The sequence below is a fragment of the Austrofundulus limnaeus genome, unplaced genomic scaffold, assembly GCF_001266775.1.
Source record: "Austrofundulus limnaeus strain Quisiro unplaced genomic scaffold, Austrofundulus_limnaeus-1.0 Scaffold97, whole genome shotgun sequence".
Lineage (NCBI taxonomy): Eukaryota > Metazoa > Chordata > Actinopteri > Cyprinodontiformes > Rivulidae > Austrofundulus > Austrofundulus limnaeus.
The window spans coordinates 959,441-975,424 of record NW_013952499.1 but is presented as its reverse complement, the minus strand read 5'-3'; the positions used below and the strand labels follow the sequence as shown (position 1 = coordinate 975,424).

General features: G+C 39.5%; 3 protein-coding genes across 4 annotated transcripts in view; 1 reads left to right on the top strand and 2 right to left on the bottom strand.

Moving 5' to 3' along the window:
* The window catches only part of si:dkeyp-68b7.12 (rho GTPase-activating protein 30), a gene marked incomplete in the record, with an annotated part of 18,623 nt that extends 17,520 nt beyond the window's left edge, over window positions 1-1,103 (bottom strand). Inside the window, 1 exon segment of the mRNA XM_014012996.1 lies at window positions 685-1,103. Coding sequence (XP_013868450.1) covers window positions 685-772 — 88 coding nt within the window.
* A 2,015-nt stretch (window positions 1,104-3,118) lies between these two features.
* si:ch211-155e24.3 (zinc finger protein 333) lies at window positions 3,119-8,980 on the top strand. The gene is made up of 4 exons (XM_014013018.1): window positions 3,119-3,509; window positions 3,589-3,695; window positions 4,524-4,620; window positions 7,165-8,980. Exons 1-4 carry the CDS (start codon window positions 3,293-3,295, stop codon window positions 8,070-8,072), a joined length of 1,329 nt encoding a protein of 442 aa, XP_013868472.1. The 5' UTR covers window positions 3,119-3,292; the 3' UTR covers window positions 8,073-8,980.
* tesk2 (testis associated actin remodelling kinase 2) overlaps window positions 8,375-15,984 on the bottom strand; it is a 31,754-nt gene continuing 24,144 nt past the window's right edge. Inside the window, exons 10-13 of one of the 2 annotated variants that reach the window (XM_014013009.1) lie at window positions 15,367-15,453; window positions 14,271-14,409; window positions 11,700-12,233; window positions 8,375-10,681 (exon numbers count right to left, since the gene is read on the bottom strand). In XM_014013009.1, coding sequence (XP_013868463.1) covers window positions 10,389-10,681; window positions 11,700-12,233; window positions 14,271-14,409; window positions 15,367-15,453 — 1,053 coding nt within the window. In that variant the 3' untranslated portion in view covers window positions 8,375-10,388. The remainder of the gene's footprint in view (window positions 10,682-11,699; window positions 12,234-14,270; window positions 14,410-15,366; window positions 15,454-15,984) is intronic. The other variant, XM_014013010.1, reaches the window with a different exon arrangement.

Below are 15,984 nucleotides of genomic sequence, written 5' to 3'. Positions count from 1 at the left end.
GAGTGTAAACTGCAGAGTCCTGGCCTGTAGATGAGTGTAAACTGCAGAGTCCTGGCCTGTAAATGAGTGTAAACTGCAGAGTTCTTTTGACTGTTTTGTTTCCCCAATGTATAACTGATCACAGTCCTCCTGACACTTAACATATACTATATTACTCTGTTTTTGCAGGGGAACTGGATCTTTGGGGTGAACTAACCTTTGTTGTAACGTGTTTTGGGGTTTGAAAGCCACTGGGACGTCATGTTTAGAGAATAAACGTCTCAGTTTCTCTGAAACTCCTGCCACATACGGAATGACGACAGGTTTGGGTCTGGGTTTAGGGTCTTCATTTTCAGCTGGTTGTTGGCTGGAATCCTGTTTGGGTTTCTTGTCTGCTTTCAGAARAGCCCAGTTAGGATAACTGCACTGCTCCAGGGCCTGTCATGTGTGTGATTTCTCTTTCTCCCTGGCTCCTGTATTTGTAGGGACACTGTCTGCTCTGTGGTACAGAGTYCTGATGACTCCTAACTTGTGTTCCAGTGGGTGGTGGGAATCAAAAAGCAAATACTGGTCTGTGTGGGTGGGTTTGCGATACACGTCAGTTTGTGTTTTTGTGGGTCAACTTGTCTAAGACGCATAAAGACAAGCCGTTTAGCGAATTAGAGCTTAGCAGGAGAAGCGACGGAGTGACAATGGTTCACTTACTCTCCTGAGAGGAGGTGGTCAGGTGCTCCAGCAGATCACATCCAAACACCTTCTCCTTGTTGGCCCCTTTTCTTCGCACCCTCCTCATCTCTTCCTGCCTGCAGTTTCCACTTCACATTCAGTTTGTGGCCAGCAGGCTTTCTTTCTTCTTCTTCTTTTTTTTCCTGCTCGAACGTGTCGACCGGCTCTCGTTACTGTGACGAGGACTTCGTGGAGCTGCTGCACATTTCAGAGGCTTCGCCGTGACGCTTCTGCTGCTTCCTCTGTGAGCGGCGTCGCATCGTAAAGCTGAAGCCTTCGAGGTCTGGGTTTGCCTACCTGCAAAAGCGGACACAACGATGTTTTACTAAATCAAACAGACTGCACTCGATCCTTAGTCTGCATATGTGGCTTTCCACTTCCCCCTGATGCACTCAATTTATTTTCGAATAACAGGCCACACCCTTGCCCCGGTACTTCTCCTATGCAGTTATATATTTGTCTAAACTATCACGCTTGTCACTTTTTTTGAAGCATCTTTGAGCTGGTGGGCCACCTGAGACCTCTAATCCGGCCCCTTCATCCCTGGCCCCGTCTGCCCTCCCTGTCCACATGTCAGGGCCATCGCAGGCCCTGTTCTCACTGGGGCGGAAGTCGAGCTTGAAAATACAAAACCCAGGCAAACATTTGAAGTCTCACCCCCCCCTACACACACCCCACACACACACACACACACACACACACACCGTCTCCATCTTCCTGCCACCTGCCACCAACCTCCCATGTAACCCACCCGTCCCTCTCCCAACGTCTACCTGCGAGGGACGGTTTAAAAGAGCAGAAAGGTGAAACAAACAGGTTAAAACGCGAGTCTTCCTACCTCCAGCCTGCAACAGCACACAAGAAGCAGCAGAAAACGATGACGCAAAAAAAAAAAAAAAAACCACTGAACTTCCCCTGTTAACTTCCTGAGTGTCTCTCCTTCTCTTGTGCTTTTTCTGTGCATGTCGCTCACAGTTCCTCCGCCTCTCACCGAGTAGGGAAATCAGTTCAATATATCTGCACAGAGCATCTATTTCCCTTTATGAATGTTTGTGTTAGTCGCAGCCCTGTGTCATTGATTCGCCCTGATGTAAGAAGAAGTGGACGTGTTCGAAATGTGTGACACAAAGGCCGACGACGTGACCTTGTTTCTTTTCGCAACTTGAATTTTTTTTTATTAAATATCAACACCAGTCGTTTAAAAATCTGAAGGAAAACCAGAGTTATTATTACAAGTGATCAGAAAGTAGCAGCAAAGCTACAAGAGCCAATGTTTCAAATGACCTGTGTGGCAGTTTATGKCCTCACTACTGATTTGGTAACTTTTTATGTGATTACATCAAACTGATAATTTCACAATAGCAAGTCGGAGTTTCAGATTTCCAAATAAAAAAAGTAGCATTTAAAGATGAAATATTCACTTTTTCTGATTTATTACCACTTATTTCCCTGGATAGGGATATAGTTTAATAATTTCTAATGTCAATGTTCAACACCTTATTACTCTGTTGCCTAGTTTTCTAATAAAATATTAAGTTATTTTCAGAAAGCTCACCATAATGAATTAATAAACCAACAAATGTATTTTTAGGAATAAAGATGTTAAAATCCATCTATTTGTTTAATAATAAGGTTTTAAAAAGGCAAGGGTGGGTGTGTAGGTTCACCTTTTCAGCTAAAATACTGTAAAAACGTTACCAGTTTTTGCAACTCTGTGCTGTGCAACTGGTTTGTATATGGTAATTTGTTAACAATTTCACTTTGAAAATCATGTTTTTACAACTTTTTTTAGTTTAACTACTAGGTTTTACTACTTACTTAAGTAATTACTTAATAAACAAACAAATAAACGAACTTTCTACAGTATTTCTAATGTTCTCGTCTCTGTTAAGTGTTAGTAAAACCTGCATAGCTATGTACTGTAATATGAGTTTTAACACTAGCCAATAAGATATTAGTGACATTGGCCAAGCTTTATCGAAAATTAACTTAAAAATATCACGTTTAACATCGTGTTTTAATACATTTAAACACGAAGTATGTGTTTATCCAAAGAAATATCACGACTTACTTGAGGAAAAGCTTGTTAAATGCATTTTAGATGCAAAGTTTGTTACGGAAAATAGCATCCGTGTCACGTTGCGCTTGTATACTAATAATTACGGTAACATCTTGACGTCACTTTCGAAGATAAACTTGATTTGTTTATCGGTACTTCTCTCTGTAGGGGAAATAAGCCTAATTGACGATTTAAAATGTATATACACTTTTTAAACTTATATTTATTGTGTGCGAACRTCGTATTTTTCCAAATATAGCAAAATGCAAATTATTAGCAAAACGAAAAAAACATGCTCAAATATAAACCCGCCCGTGCGGACCACAAACGTATAGAAAGCAAACGACTCTCTTGTTTTGYTGTCAGTGGTGGAGGACAGAGCTACAAAAACACACCTTCTGCTCGTGAAACTGGAGGAAAATATATTCCTAACCGACGATTTGAACACACCCAAAGTATCAGCGAGTGAAATAAAGCACACGCAAACGTGAGCAGCTGATTTTATTTGCGTTTTAACGGGTGAAAAACATGGAGAACAGCAGCTTCCAGAGCCAGCTGCTGTCCGTCATGGAGGTCCTGGCCCAGGCCGCCGTGGCGGAGATAAACCGGCGCGTGGACGACAGCTGCGCGGTGCTCCGGGTGGAGCTGAGCCAGAGCCGGAGGGACATCGAGCTGCTGAAGAGCAAGTACGAGGAGATGGAGGCCGAGCTGAGGAGGAGCAGGAGGCGAGGCAGGAGGACAGGAGGTGACGCCTCCACCGGAACACAAACCGAATAACTTGACCTAATAATGGGGTTTTCACCGGCTTGTGTTTTATTTTGCAGCTGGTGACGTCCCTGCGGATGAGAACTGTTCATCTAAAGCTGGTCAAAGTCAGAGCTCAGACTGGGACACAGAGATGGGAGCTGATTCTCCAAATCAACCCAAACAGGTAAAATATTCACTGTTAAATAATTTGTGATCCATTTAACCTGGATTGTGATTGATGCAAACTGCTTTTTATAAATTATATAAAGTGTTAGTAGTGCAATATGTCTTGTTATTCTGGATTGAATGTATTTAAAATGTGGTTATTGCCTAATAGTTCAGTTTAGTTCTGTTTATCACCCAGTTAAAGTGGGAATCACTGTTATTTTGTGTGTCAGAGGATGAAAAGCTTGTGAGTTTAGAGATAATCAGACAAATATGAAGCAAAAACCCTCGTTTTTTAACATCAGGAAYCAGAAAATGAACTTGGTAAGTTGAGTTTCTTGATAATTGTTGTAAAGATAAAGGTATAAATTGCACCAAAACATTYAGATCCTATGTTTTAGGGACATTCTTAAACAGCTTGTAAATGTTTTAACTAATTTTCACTTTATTTTAGTCCTATTTTACTTTTTATGGGTGTTTCTTTTATTTATCATTTATCATGATGTATTTGTAGTTTAATATCTGTAGTTTTGAATTTGGTAGTGTTTGTATGCTGCTGCCATCTTTGGCCAGGGTCTCTCCTGAAAAACAGATTTTTAATCTCAATGAGATCTATCTGCTTAAATAAAGGTTTAAACAAATAATATATATTTTCTGTTTGTTTCACATAAACCAGGTTCATCTGTCAAACCTGACAAAAGCTGAAATATAAGCTTTGTTCTGCTGAGTTCAACTCGTTACAAATTTTAGTTTTCATTTTCTTGCTTTCAAACATTCAAACCTATTAAACCAGATTTTAAATGGGTTTGTTCTTTCTTATAATAACATTTGTGTTATTTTGTTTCAGTGTGCAGACACGGGACCTGCTGATGAACCTGAAAACATACAGATCAAAGAGGAGTGTGCGGAGGACATGTGGAGGAATGACCCTGAGGACGAGCAGAGTGAGTGAAAACAAACACACACACGTTAACACACACACACACACACACACACCTACATGCAAATTATTTAATAAAGTCAGCTTCAATCAGGGGCGGGGCCACAGGAGCATTGGCCCCAGCCGAGATCTGATTGGCCCCCTGAAGTGCCCATCCTGTCACTCATCTGTCCTTTACCTGGGAGTGATGATGGTGGATGCAGTTCCATGTTCAAACACTAGAGGCGCTAATGAGTCACATAGTAAAGTCCAGAATGAATCAAGCTGACAGAATTCTTCTTCTTTTCTTAAAATGTGAACAATCCTGCAAAAAAMAAAGGTCTTTCAACTGACAAATGATGGCTGGACTTTCTCACATGTTCTGTGTTTGTAAATATTTTATCTTTGTTCAGTAAAATGAATGAAAAACTGGTGAGGAGAATTTACTGTGCAAGATTTTTGGTACCACTTTACAATCAAGCTCCACTTATAAAGAGTTTATAGATAGGTTATTAATTCATTTGTAAAGTTTACACTTCATAAATCATTAATAAATGAAACTAAACAATTTTGTCTCTTTATCGTCCTTAATTATTGCAAAATAAACACTTATTAATAATTTTCAAAGTGTTTACAGATGAATTAATCTATAAACTCTTTAAAACCATCTATAAGGGGGGGTGGATTTTTGTAAAGTGGTACCTTTTTTAAAAAAAATTACATTACATTACAAGTGTTTGAAGTGTAAAATGTATACAMTGGGAATTTGTGTGAAAGGATGTTGAACAAAGACTTTGGCACCTGTATGAATATTGTGGCCCCTTGATGACCCCTCACTCAGAAAAATCCTAGATCTGCCACTGGTACTTACAGTATTGAGTAAAAATGAGTGGTTAGATTTTCCAAAATGAAAGATTTTTAGAAGGTGACCTCTCCAAAAATGTATATTTTTAAGTGTGTTGAAGTGACATATTGTGTACAAAGTAATACAGTGTCAGAATAGTAAATATTTATACTTCTCATCCAACCACAATTAAATTCACTCCATCCAGGAGGCACAATTGATCAGGACAGTAAYTTTTAACAACAAGCTGGAATGAAATAGGAGTATCGACTTTCTACTTCTTACCTTTTTAAATATTTATAAGGAGTAGAGGGTTCAGATAACTGTGTAAAAATGTAARGAGTGAAAGTAAAAAGTCGGCTGAAAATATTTACTTAGGTAAAGTACAGATAACCAAAATTTCTACTTAAGTACAGTAACAAAGTATTTGTACTTGCTACTTTACAACTCTGACTATGAGTCATAAAAATGGACACAGCTCTTGTTTTTGTCATACAGGTAGCAGATAATCTTTGGAAATGACCCCTGCACCCCAACAMAATSCCTCAGAGAACATGATYATAAGCCTTCAGGCTCACAAGCATGTAAATTAAATAAATTGCAAGGATTTTCTATAAAAATCAGATAAAGGACTACTAATGAATGTTTTGTTGCTGAATTATCAATTAGCAGACTTTTTATTTACACAGAAAAAAACAGTTTTTMTAGATAGTAAGTAAACACTTATTGAGTGTTGTTAAAAGGAAAGATGATGTAACAGTGGTAAACATGACCCTGCCTCTGCTTTTTTGGAACAAGTTTCAGGCATAAAATTCAGTCAGTGAACATTTGCAAAAAAAACAATAAATGTACCTGTTTGAACTTCAAGGTCGTTTTCACGTCTGATAATCCAGTAGACTTGGTTTGACTGGGGAGAAACATCGCAACATTTATTTATATTTTTAGTTGGTGTGGTTTGCTTTCACACTGCACTCTGTCAAACAAACTAAACCTGTTGAAGTGCGAGAAGGGATTCAAACATACGGGAGACCTGACGGCTCATCAGCGTGTCCACACTGGAGAAAGACCGTACATCTGTGACCAACGCGAGAAGGGATTCAAAGAAATTGGAAACCTGAAAGTTCATCAACGTGTCCACACTGGAGAGAAGCCTTACTTTTGTGACTTGTGCAACAAGAGATTCAGACAAATTGCACATTTGAAAACTCATCAGCAAAGCTATCCACACTGGAAAAAAGCCTTGCTTCAATGAACCAGGACATTTGAAGGCTTGAAGTTTAATTWAAAAAAATGCATAATAAAGCAACAKTTTAAAAAGTGYATACAACRTGCTTTGCTTGATAAATATTTTGTTAAAAACTGAAAAAATACAAATACAGCTGAGTGTTTCTGACAGTATGACTTTATATTTGGCACATTGAGCCATTGGGTTTTGCCATTTCCYGAAGACAGGTAGCTTCAGTTTCTTGGAGGGTCTCACTAATGTACAGGAACATTTACATCACAACAAATACTCTTGATGTCTGAATTTTAACCACACCGTGCCTAAGCTTAGAGTCATTGTAACACTGAATGGTACACCCTGTCAATGAAAAGCATGATGTTGCAGTACAGAGATGATTGTATCACAAAGATTGACAGAAAAATGACAGAAAGACAGGACAACTTGTTTGGCAGTGTTTTCAGTAGAAATTAACTGGTTTGTTTGGTTTGTTCTCTCTCCAGTGTTTGCAGGTCAGGAGCAGSCATGTTTCAGTAACACACAACTCGCTCAGACTGAAGGATTTCTGGAAAGCTACCGTTCAGCTGAAATCCCCGACTCTCTGGTTCCTCCAGCTGATGACTTCAACACGTTCCCAGAGCAGCAGCTTCGTGAGGCGGAGCTCGTTGTGAAAGATGAAAAGGCGGAGGAGTCTGCTGAGAGCTCTGCGCGGCTCCCTTCAGGACACACGTTTGTGACGGAGGAAGCCGAAGCTCCGCTGTGGTCCACCAGTCTGTACCGAGACGACCCGAGGGTCTGCTACCCTGGGCAGCAAACTGAGCGGATTCCTTCTGTGTTTGCGTCTCAAACCAGCCTGCGTTTGGACCACATCGTGACTAAGATCCACCCTGTGGTGAAACCTCACGCCGTGCTTTTGAGCGCAGCGAGGGCGAAGAGACGGGCGAAAACGTTTGCGTGTAAGAAACAAACGGACGAAGGACACGGCCTTTTGTCTCGGCTCCACGCCATGAACTCCAGCCTGGTGGCTCAGCAGTCCCAGCGTCAGGACGGAGACGCGGCTGAGGAGGCGGCGTCCTCCGCCGCCCCCCTCTGCTGGCAGAGCCGCGGCGGCTTCGGCCCGGCCAGGAGGACGAGGACGTCCTGGAGGTCCGGCCTGGGCGAGAAGCGGTTCGGCTGCTCGTACTGCGACAAAACCTTCCTGCGGTTCAGCCAGCTGAAGGAGCACCTGCGGAGCCACACGGGCGAGAAGCCGTACAGCTGCGTGCAGTGCGGCCGCAGCTTCACCAAGCAGTGCAACCTGATCCGCCACGCCGTGGTCCACAGCGGGGAGAAACCCTTCGAGTGCTCGCTGTGCGGGAAGTGCTTCACGCAGCGCTCCAGCCTCAAGTCGCACCAGAAAACGGCGCACTGAGCACTCCGTCCATCGTCCTTCCCAMCTGTCACCGACTTTAAATGTTTCAGTAAAACTAGTTTATTCGTCACGTCTGTTGGTTTTATCGTGATAAAGTGTGGTTTAGTTTCAGATGAGCCAATTTGAAAATGTAAAAYCACAATAAAGACCCTCAAAAGGTCGTGATCATGTTAGTTTCAACTGTTTCAATGAAAAGTAGTGCAAATAAAACAGTTTGGTCATTTTAAAAAATCATTTCTAGAATATTTTGAGACATTGTTTTCTGGAGCTGGTTATAAAAAAACAGAAACAACTCGGAAAACTCAGGTAATCAGTTTGTATTCAACAGGCAAGGTGGCACAAACCTTTTACACAAAACGTACAAAAGGTAAGACATCAAATCATTTTTATAAATATCAAATTAGATACTTTATCCTGTAAAACCTGGAGCTAAAAGTTGCTTAGAAAAGTAGTGACAGGAGCTTTTATTTATCATATATTAAAGAAAAATGAGAAAGTTCTGGTTTGTGAGGAAAAAGTGAAGAGCTGCAGGCAAACAGGAAACAATATAAAACGTGTTTTTATGAGTTAGTTTGTACACAGATCTGTTCTGTCAAACATTTCAAACCTTTTAATACTTAACATGAAACGGATATTAAATATGAGGAAACCTTTCAGTGGAGTGTAGAGCTAAATGTTTCCACATATAAAAGAAAGAAAATCTGTTTTTTATTCTTTAAATGTTCTCCATAGAACTGGATTAATTAAATACTGATCATTTCAGACCATTTTTATTCTCCTTACAGAGCAGAAAACCCATCAGTCGGTCCTCTGAGAGGAAAAAAATAAACATTAGTTTGAGATATTTTTAAGATTTTCTAAGATTTTGAACCTGCTGCATTCAATAAAAAATAAATTCATTTAGAACAGTTCTTTCCTTATTCTCTTAAAGTTTCAGTTAACAGAAGAGTTTTACAAATCGTCGTTTGGATTTTTGATATTGCATCATTTTAAATTCATCTCAGCTCAAAYGTCTCGAAATAAAACATAAAATTCTGTGACGTTTAGTAAAACAAAGACAAATCTGTTTTATATTATAACACTGTTTCAAGAGATGATTCATTGTAAAAATTACATTCCATAATCTATTACTTTTATCAGATGCCTAAATTTGTTTGCAATATCCACAACCTCAATTTTTGTTTTTWCAAAATATGTTTTATTTGTAAGACGAGGTTTATTGTGCAGAAGTTTCACTTTGTGAGGTGGATTTTATTACAACTCCAAAGCTGAATCAGTTATGTTGAGTACAATGTGAATAAAAACCGAATGAAATTATTTGCAAATTTCATAAACTCGTATTTTATTCTCAACAGTTTTAATGAGCCTACTAAGAATTTGAAAGTTTAATATCTTAAAACTGGAATTAAAACGAGTTTATTAGATTTGCAAATCGTTACTTTTGTCTTTATTTACATTTTTATCTAATTCCAAACCATTTTAAAATTGAGGTTTTATAATAAATTGTGCTTTGGATCCATTTTTCACCATATTGTGACTAAAAATTGCAAATAAAGGTTTGTTTTTACTAAATCCTGACATGAAATTTAAAAGTAATCTTTGTCTTTGCTGTTTTGAGTAATTGTGAAAAATTGTTTTAACAAAAAACGTGCAAAAATACCCTAAAGAGTTCATGAAAACGGTGCAATAAATGATGTGTTTTGACCTAAACGAACAAATATCACAAAACAATTTTAATTATCCCCTCCATATTCACTGCTGCTGTTAAAAAGCAGATTTAAAGTGTTAAAATGTTCAACTGCTGCCTTTTTTGTTTTGTTTTTTTAAACTTGAGGTTTCCAGAAAACGTCGAGATTTATTCATCAAGCGTGTTTTTCACAAACAGTTATTTTAAATTAAATGTAAATATCAATGCAACATCTGGTTAATCAGAAAAGAAATGGTCTTTTTTTTTACATTAAACAAGGAAAATATTCTAACACACTTCTGATTTTTAAACTCACACAACACAAGGGATTTCAAAGACAAGACACTTTCAAGGAAAAAAAAAATCTACATCTCACAATATTAAATATAAACATTTTTCAGAAAATAATTTTTAAGCAGAGTGAGGGTAAAAAGCTTTTTGTGCTAACCGGAGAGGGTCAAACCTGGTGATAGCTTTGAAAAATAGTTATTTATCTAAATCAAATATTTATCCAAAATGTAATACATTCACTTGAAAGATTAAAAAAAAAAACAAGCGCCTTCTTTGCGTGTTTTTTCTCCAATCTTTGACCGTCTCTGAACCCAGAGTCCTTTCCTTGTTTGTGTGTTTCACACGGGGCACGCATCTCTTCCTCTCTCCCGTTTCTCCTCGTCCTCCCGGCTGCCGGAGCAGTCCATGGCCTCGCCGCTGTCCGTCTCGCTGCCGGTGAGCATGGGAGACCAGCTCTCCCGGCTCGTCTCCTCCGCCCTCCCGTCCTCCGCCTCTCCGTCTTCGTCCCCTCCCCTCTGCCTGCAGAAAGGCGGGATCTCCACCACCACGTACTTCTTGGCCCAGCCGCTCAGCACCGCCTTCTGTCGGACGTCGTTCAGTACCGAGGCCGCCTCGGGCTTGGAGTTTGTGGCTGAGGAGAAGGGAAAGGGAAAAGAAAAAAAAGAATCATGGTCCGTTTTTAATGAAGGCGGGGCTTCTAATAATCCTCTAAAAGGAAACAGGAAGTCGACTCATCGATTTGACAAGTGCAGAAAGAGGAAAGTGTTTAAAAACACGTTTGAACATATCAAGAGGACAATTTGATAAAGATGGGATAAATGGCTCTTTAAAGGGATTTGGATCTTGAGGAGCCGTTCGTTTCATAGAGCTCTAGAGACTCCGCCTGTTTTTCATTAAAAAGGCAAAGAAGGAGCGATTTAAGGATGAAAAAAAAAAGATTATATGAGGAATAAAAAAATAAAACTACAAACGGCTCTTTACTGCTCATGACTCAGCTCCTGTTCTTTGTAAAGAGTTCAAAAGATTCGGATCGTTCGTGAACGTCACATCTCTACAATTTGGTTTATTTATTTTTTAAACTAAGCTGCTGTATCATCTTCATCTTCTCATTTAATAAATACACTATGTACAAACACGGCAACCAGATTTTTTTTTTTTTAAATTACCAATTTCTCTAATTAAGACCAAAATCTGAGAACATTTCCTTAACAAAAAACTACTCATCTACTCTTTCTTGGTGCTCTTCTTTAAAAAAATTGTTTTCAAATAACTTAAACACAACATTTAGCTCAGGCATGTTGAATGAAACGAGCAGTTCCTCAGTTTCTAATTGAATGACACTTTATTGATCCCATGAAGGGAAAATACAGTTACTATTATTACTATATATTATTATTATTACTATAACCATTCAGGTGTGATCAGAATCAGTAAACCTCTCCTTCAGTAAACATCATTCATCTGAAAATAAAACTGGTACTTGTGGATTCAAACAGGTGTGTCTGAATAACGTAACAGTGTCAAAGACATTTAAAAGAAACAAGCTAACCCTGTCGGCACATAGACTTTATGTTTTCATAATTCAGATATAAACAGACAATAAGACTCAGAAGCTCCTCTCTGGAACTGGGAATGTTAACTGAGCTCACCTGGAAGAGTGACGGACAGCTGGCTGGACGAGCAGGTGACAGAGCCGTTGTTGGCGGCGCAAACGGCCGCTGCGAGGCTGAACGTGTCGGAGCGGGGCAGCCGGGGGGACACCGGCAARGAGTGACACTGCCTTCCCGGCAGCTGCTGCCAGTAAAACGACGCCTCCTGCTGGGCTCCTCCGGCTCCGTGGGCGGACGCCGGGTAGCTGAAGACGCTCCCCGGAGGCGAGTGCAGGTCGAACACCAGCGAGAAGACGGACTTGCTGGGAACGTCGTAAAACTTGATCTTGCCCCCGCACAGGTCCTCCCGAGCGGTGAAAGGGTTGATTTTACGAGTTTTGATGGTCCTCTGAGAGGTAGGGGGGTTGTAGTAAGGGTCCTGAACGTTGATTTTCCTTCCTGTTTTGCAGGAGAAGATGTCCGATTGGCTGCGACTCAGCCAAATGTTGCGTCTGGGTCGGGGGGATTTGGGAGGGATTTTATCATTCTGGCAACCCAGAGGGTTCAGCCGTTTAAAGCCCTGGATCTTCTCTCCTTTATTTAAAAGAAAGAAACCGAGAAATTACATTCATCCACTGAAAAAGCACAACTACGAGTTTAAGCATTTAAAATAAAGAGAGAATTTGCATTTCCTGTGAAAATGCTAGCTAGGTTTTCAGCCTCTTGCTGAAAACCAAAGTTTAATGCAAGTTCATTTAAAACACGAAGGAAGCATAAAAAGCTCAAAAATTACCAGAAAGAAGCACAAAAACACAGAAATTAGCAGAAGAATTATTAAAACAGCAAAAACAACTAAAATTAGCATAATAGGAAGCTAAAGGTAGCAGACACGTTAAAATATCTTACAGATGGTGAAAGTAGTGTAAAAAAAAAAGCAAAGTTAGCAGAAAAAAAGAAAAGTACAAAAATGTTGCAATTTGTTGTAAATTAGCTAAAACAGCCTGCATCAAAATGGCAAAAAAGTAGCTGAAAATGTTGAATTTAGCATAAAGAAGTAGGAGTACATGTTTGCACAACTTAGCAGAAAGAAGCTAAAATGGCTCCCAAAATGTGAATKTAGTTTAAAAACTAATATTAGCCAATAACAACTGAACAGTAGCGTAAAGCTGCAGCAAACAGCTGAAATAAGCAGAAAGCAACTGAAAGAAGCATAAAAAGCTCAAATTAGCAAAGACAAGCTGAAAGAACAAACAAGTACAATCCAGCAGAAGAATGGCAGAAAGAAGTAGAAAATTAGAAAGAAATAGCAGGAAAATGTTAAAAGTATCAATAAAAGAAGCTACATATAGCACAAGGAAGGTAAAAACAGCTGAACCAGAACAAAATGTGTAAAGAACAGTAAAGTTTTAAAAACATTTTGAAAGGTTTGAAGGATGTTGAAATTTTCAATGGGAAAATGTGGCCAAAAAATGTAAAATAGCTTAAAAAAATAAAATAAAACAAAAAAACCATAAATATCTGAAATACCAAATGTCATAGCCAGAATGTCCTGAAGGAGCTGAATATTTTGAATTGCTGAAATAGCACAGAAATGCTTGATAAGCGCACAACGAATAATTTTTAAGACCACTAAGTGGCAGCACAGACTATATGCTGGAATTGGAGTCTTAAATTTCTTTTAATCTGACATTTTGACACAATTTATTAGACATTAAGACACATAAAGTCCTTCTAGCGACTGTTCACAGTTTTTCTGTACATTTTTAAACTAAGCATAAAAGAAAATCTGTAAAACAAACCAATATACAAGTGATTTATTGTACTTTTATAAAAAACATACCTAAAAACTGGCATTTTTCTGATAAAGACAAAAAAAAATCTCTCTGAAAAACAAGTTACTGTTGTAAAACCAAGGTATTTCCTAGTATGAGGGACAGTGGCTTCAGGAAACGCTGATGTTATCAGCAGGAGAGGAGGAAGAGGAGGGCAGGGAGGAAGATGCTGACATAATGATTAGCAGCTAATGAGAAGTGGGAAAAGTCCAAACAAGAAATAAATCCTTTTTTTTAAACAGGAACGACACATGGAAGAACTTGATTTTGTCCGCAGCACCTCTGCAGCCGGYGGCGTCGTGTGTCGGTCGTAAAAGAAGCCGTTTGGCTCTGAACGAAAACACGACTCCCTGCTGACTCGCAGCTCGTCAGACACGCCGACTGACCAACACCCGACCGAATYAGAAGTGAAACCTCGACCGGCGGCGATCGAGTGTCACCACAACCAGAACGTTTTATCTCTAATGATCAGGTTTAAACCGAATACTTTACTTTCACTGCCCCCTTCAGGTRCTCTAAAAGTGAGTAGAGAAACAGATATTACCTCAGGATTTGACTGGAAATATCAACAACCTCAGAGGTAATGTTTAGTGAGGAAAGTTTAAACCATTTCCTGCACAAACATGTTTACACAGCAGGCTGTGCTGTCAGGAAGACCGTAGTGGTGAAAACAGTAACAGTAACAGTAAAGTCACTCTGGTTTCCGCAGGAATTTACAAGCATCTTCTTATAAACAAAAGGATGTGACTTTCATTGGCTGGAAGGCTCACAGCTTTATGTGAGCGTGCAGAGACGTTACCTTTGGGGATGGTTTTCTTCTCGTTTTCCCCGCTGAGCGACTCGCACTCGTGCTCCATCTCTGCAACTTTAAGGCGAGCGAGGATCTCCTCCAGCTGCCGCACGATGTCTGGAAATGAGGGACGGAGTTTGGGATCCATCTGAAGAGGAAAAACGTAAACAATGACTGAGAGCACGCCTCAGACACAGATAATTATGTGTCTTTAAAGACAGTAAGAAATGTCCGCTTCATTTGAAATAAGACGACCATGTCAAAGCATAGTTTTTCATTTGAGCAACAAAAACAATAATATTGTTCTCAATTTCCTTGCTCGGGTCTCAGAGGCTTCGCAGTTTTATTGCTTGAGATTTGTGCAACTAATTTTCTGAAAAGTATCTCAAACACGTCTCATTTTTGTCTTTCCTCTGGCAGACATCAGAGGCTTAAAACGCAGCTGTGCACACAAAAACAGAAGGCTAGCCCACAAACACTTCTCGAACTAACCTACGACATACCAAACAAAAACAGTCCTGTTTTATTCCTAAAAGAAGACCAGTCCTGGACGGAGGATAAGAGCGACAAGGATAATAAAAGCGAGACAACAGACGAGGATGAGAAGGGATAAAGGAGCCTATACAGGATCAATCAGCAGGGAGTGGAAAAGTCTTTAATGACTCTATGTGCAATTAAACTAAAAAACAAGAAAAAATATACTCTGTAACTCAAGTAACGTGATGAACGGGTGTTAAAAGAAAATCTAAAGTAGAAAAATATATATATATATATATATATATTTTTTTTAAACCACAAATGAATTCTGGACCTGTTACTAGAACAAGTGGTCCAGATTGCAGAGAACAACCCCTGCTGGATCAGATTAATCCGATAATCAGATTGCTCCTTTATTTAGGGAATAAAAGTTTCTTAAGAAATTAAAAATAAATCTTAAACCAACCCCTTCATAAAGCAAACGCCAAGACAAAGTTAATTTTTTTTCATAGTTTACACAAAACAAAACTAAATAATCCTCCCTGTTCCCCCGAGCAGCTGCTCCATGTCAGGAAGAAAGCATCGTTTCTGATTTGACACGGGTCGGACGGCAGGATGAAGGACTCACGTTGCAGCAGTTGAAGGCCAGCTGGAGGAAGTCGGGCGGACAGTCTCCGACCATGTGCTGGAACGTGTGATAGTCCAAGCCGAAGTTCTGCTCAGGAGGGCGAGGGCGGAGACACGCAGGGGTTTGATAAAAGACAAAAAGGAAAACGTCAACGAGCGACACAGGCCGGCTTCGTTACAAGTTTGACATCGTCTCAGTCTGCTGCTAAAAGATTCATGTAAGACTGATCYCTCTGGTTGTGATGCTTCCAGTATGGCTGCTTAAAACTCAGAACCACCAACTTGGCTTTACCTCTGAGCCGGACTTAAAGGTGCAAAACGTGAAAGACTTACAATGATTTCATCATTTTCAGTAATAAAACAGTTTTGTGCAGTTTTTTGAAGGTTTCTTTGGATGGTGGTTGTTTCTTATTTAAAGAGTAACTTACCCCAAAATTAACTTTTTTTAGCTGATAAACTGTCTAGAATGTGTCTAAAATGTTATATAGTACTGTTTTTGTGCTAGTTTTGATGTTTTTGTGTGTATTTGTTCAAATCTGTAATATTTGGTCTAAAAACGTGTTTTTGCTGCTCATATGGCAGAGCAGTGGTACTGCAGGCTAATTTGCATATTGGTTAA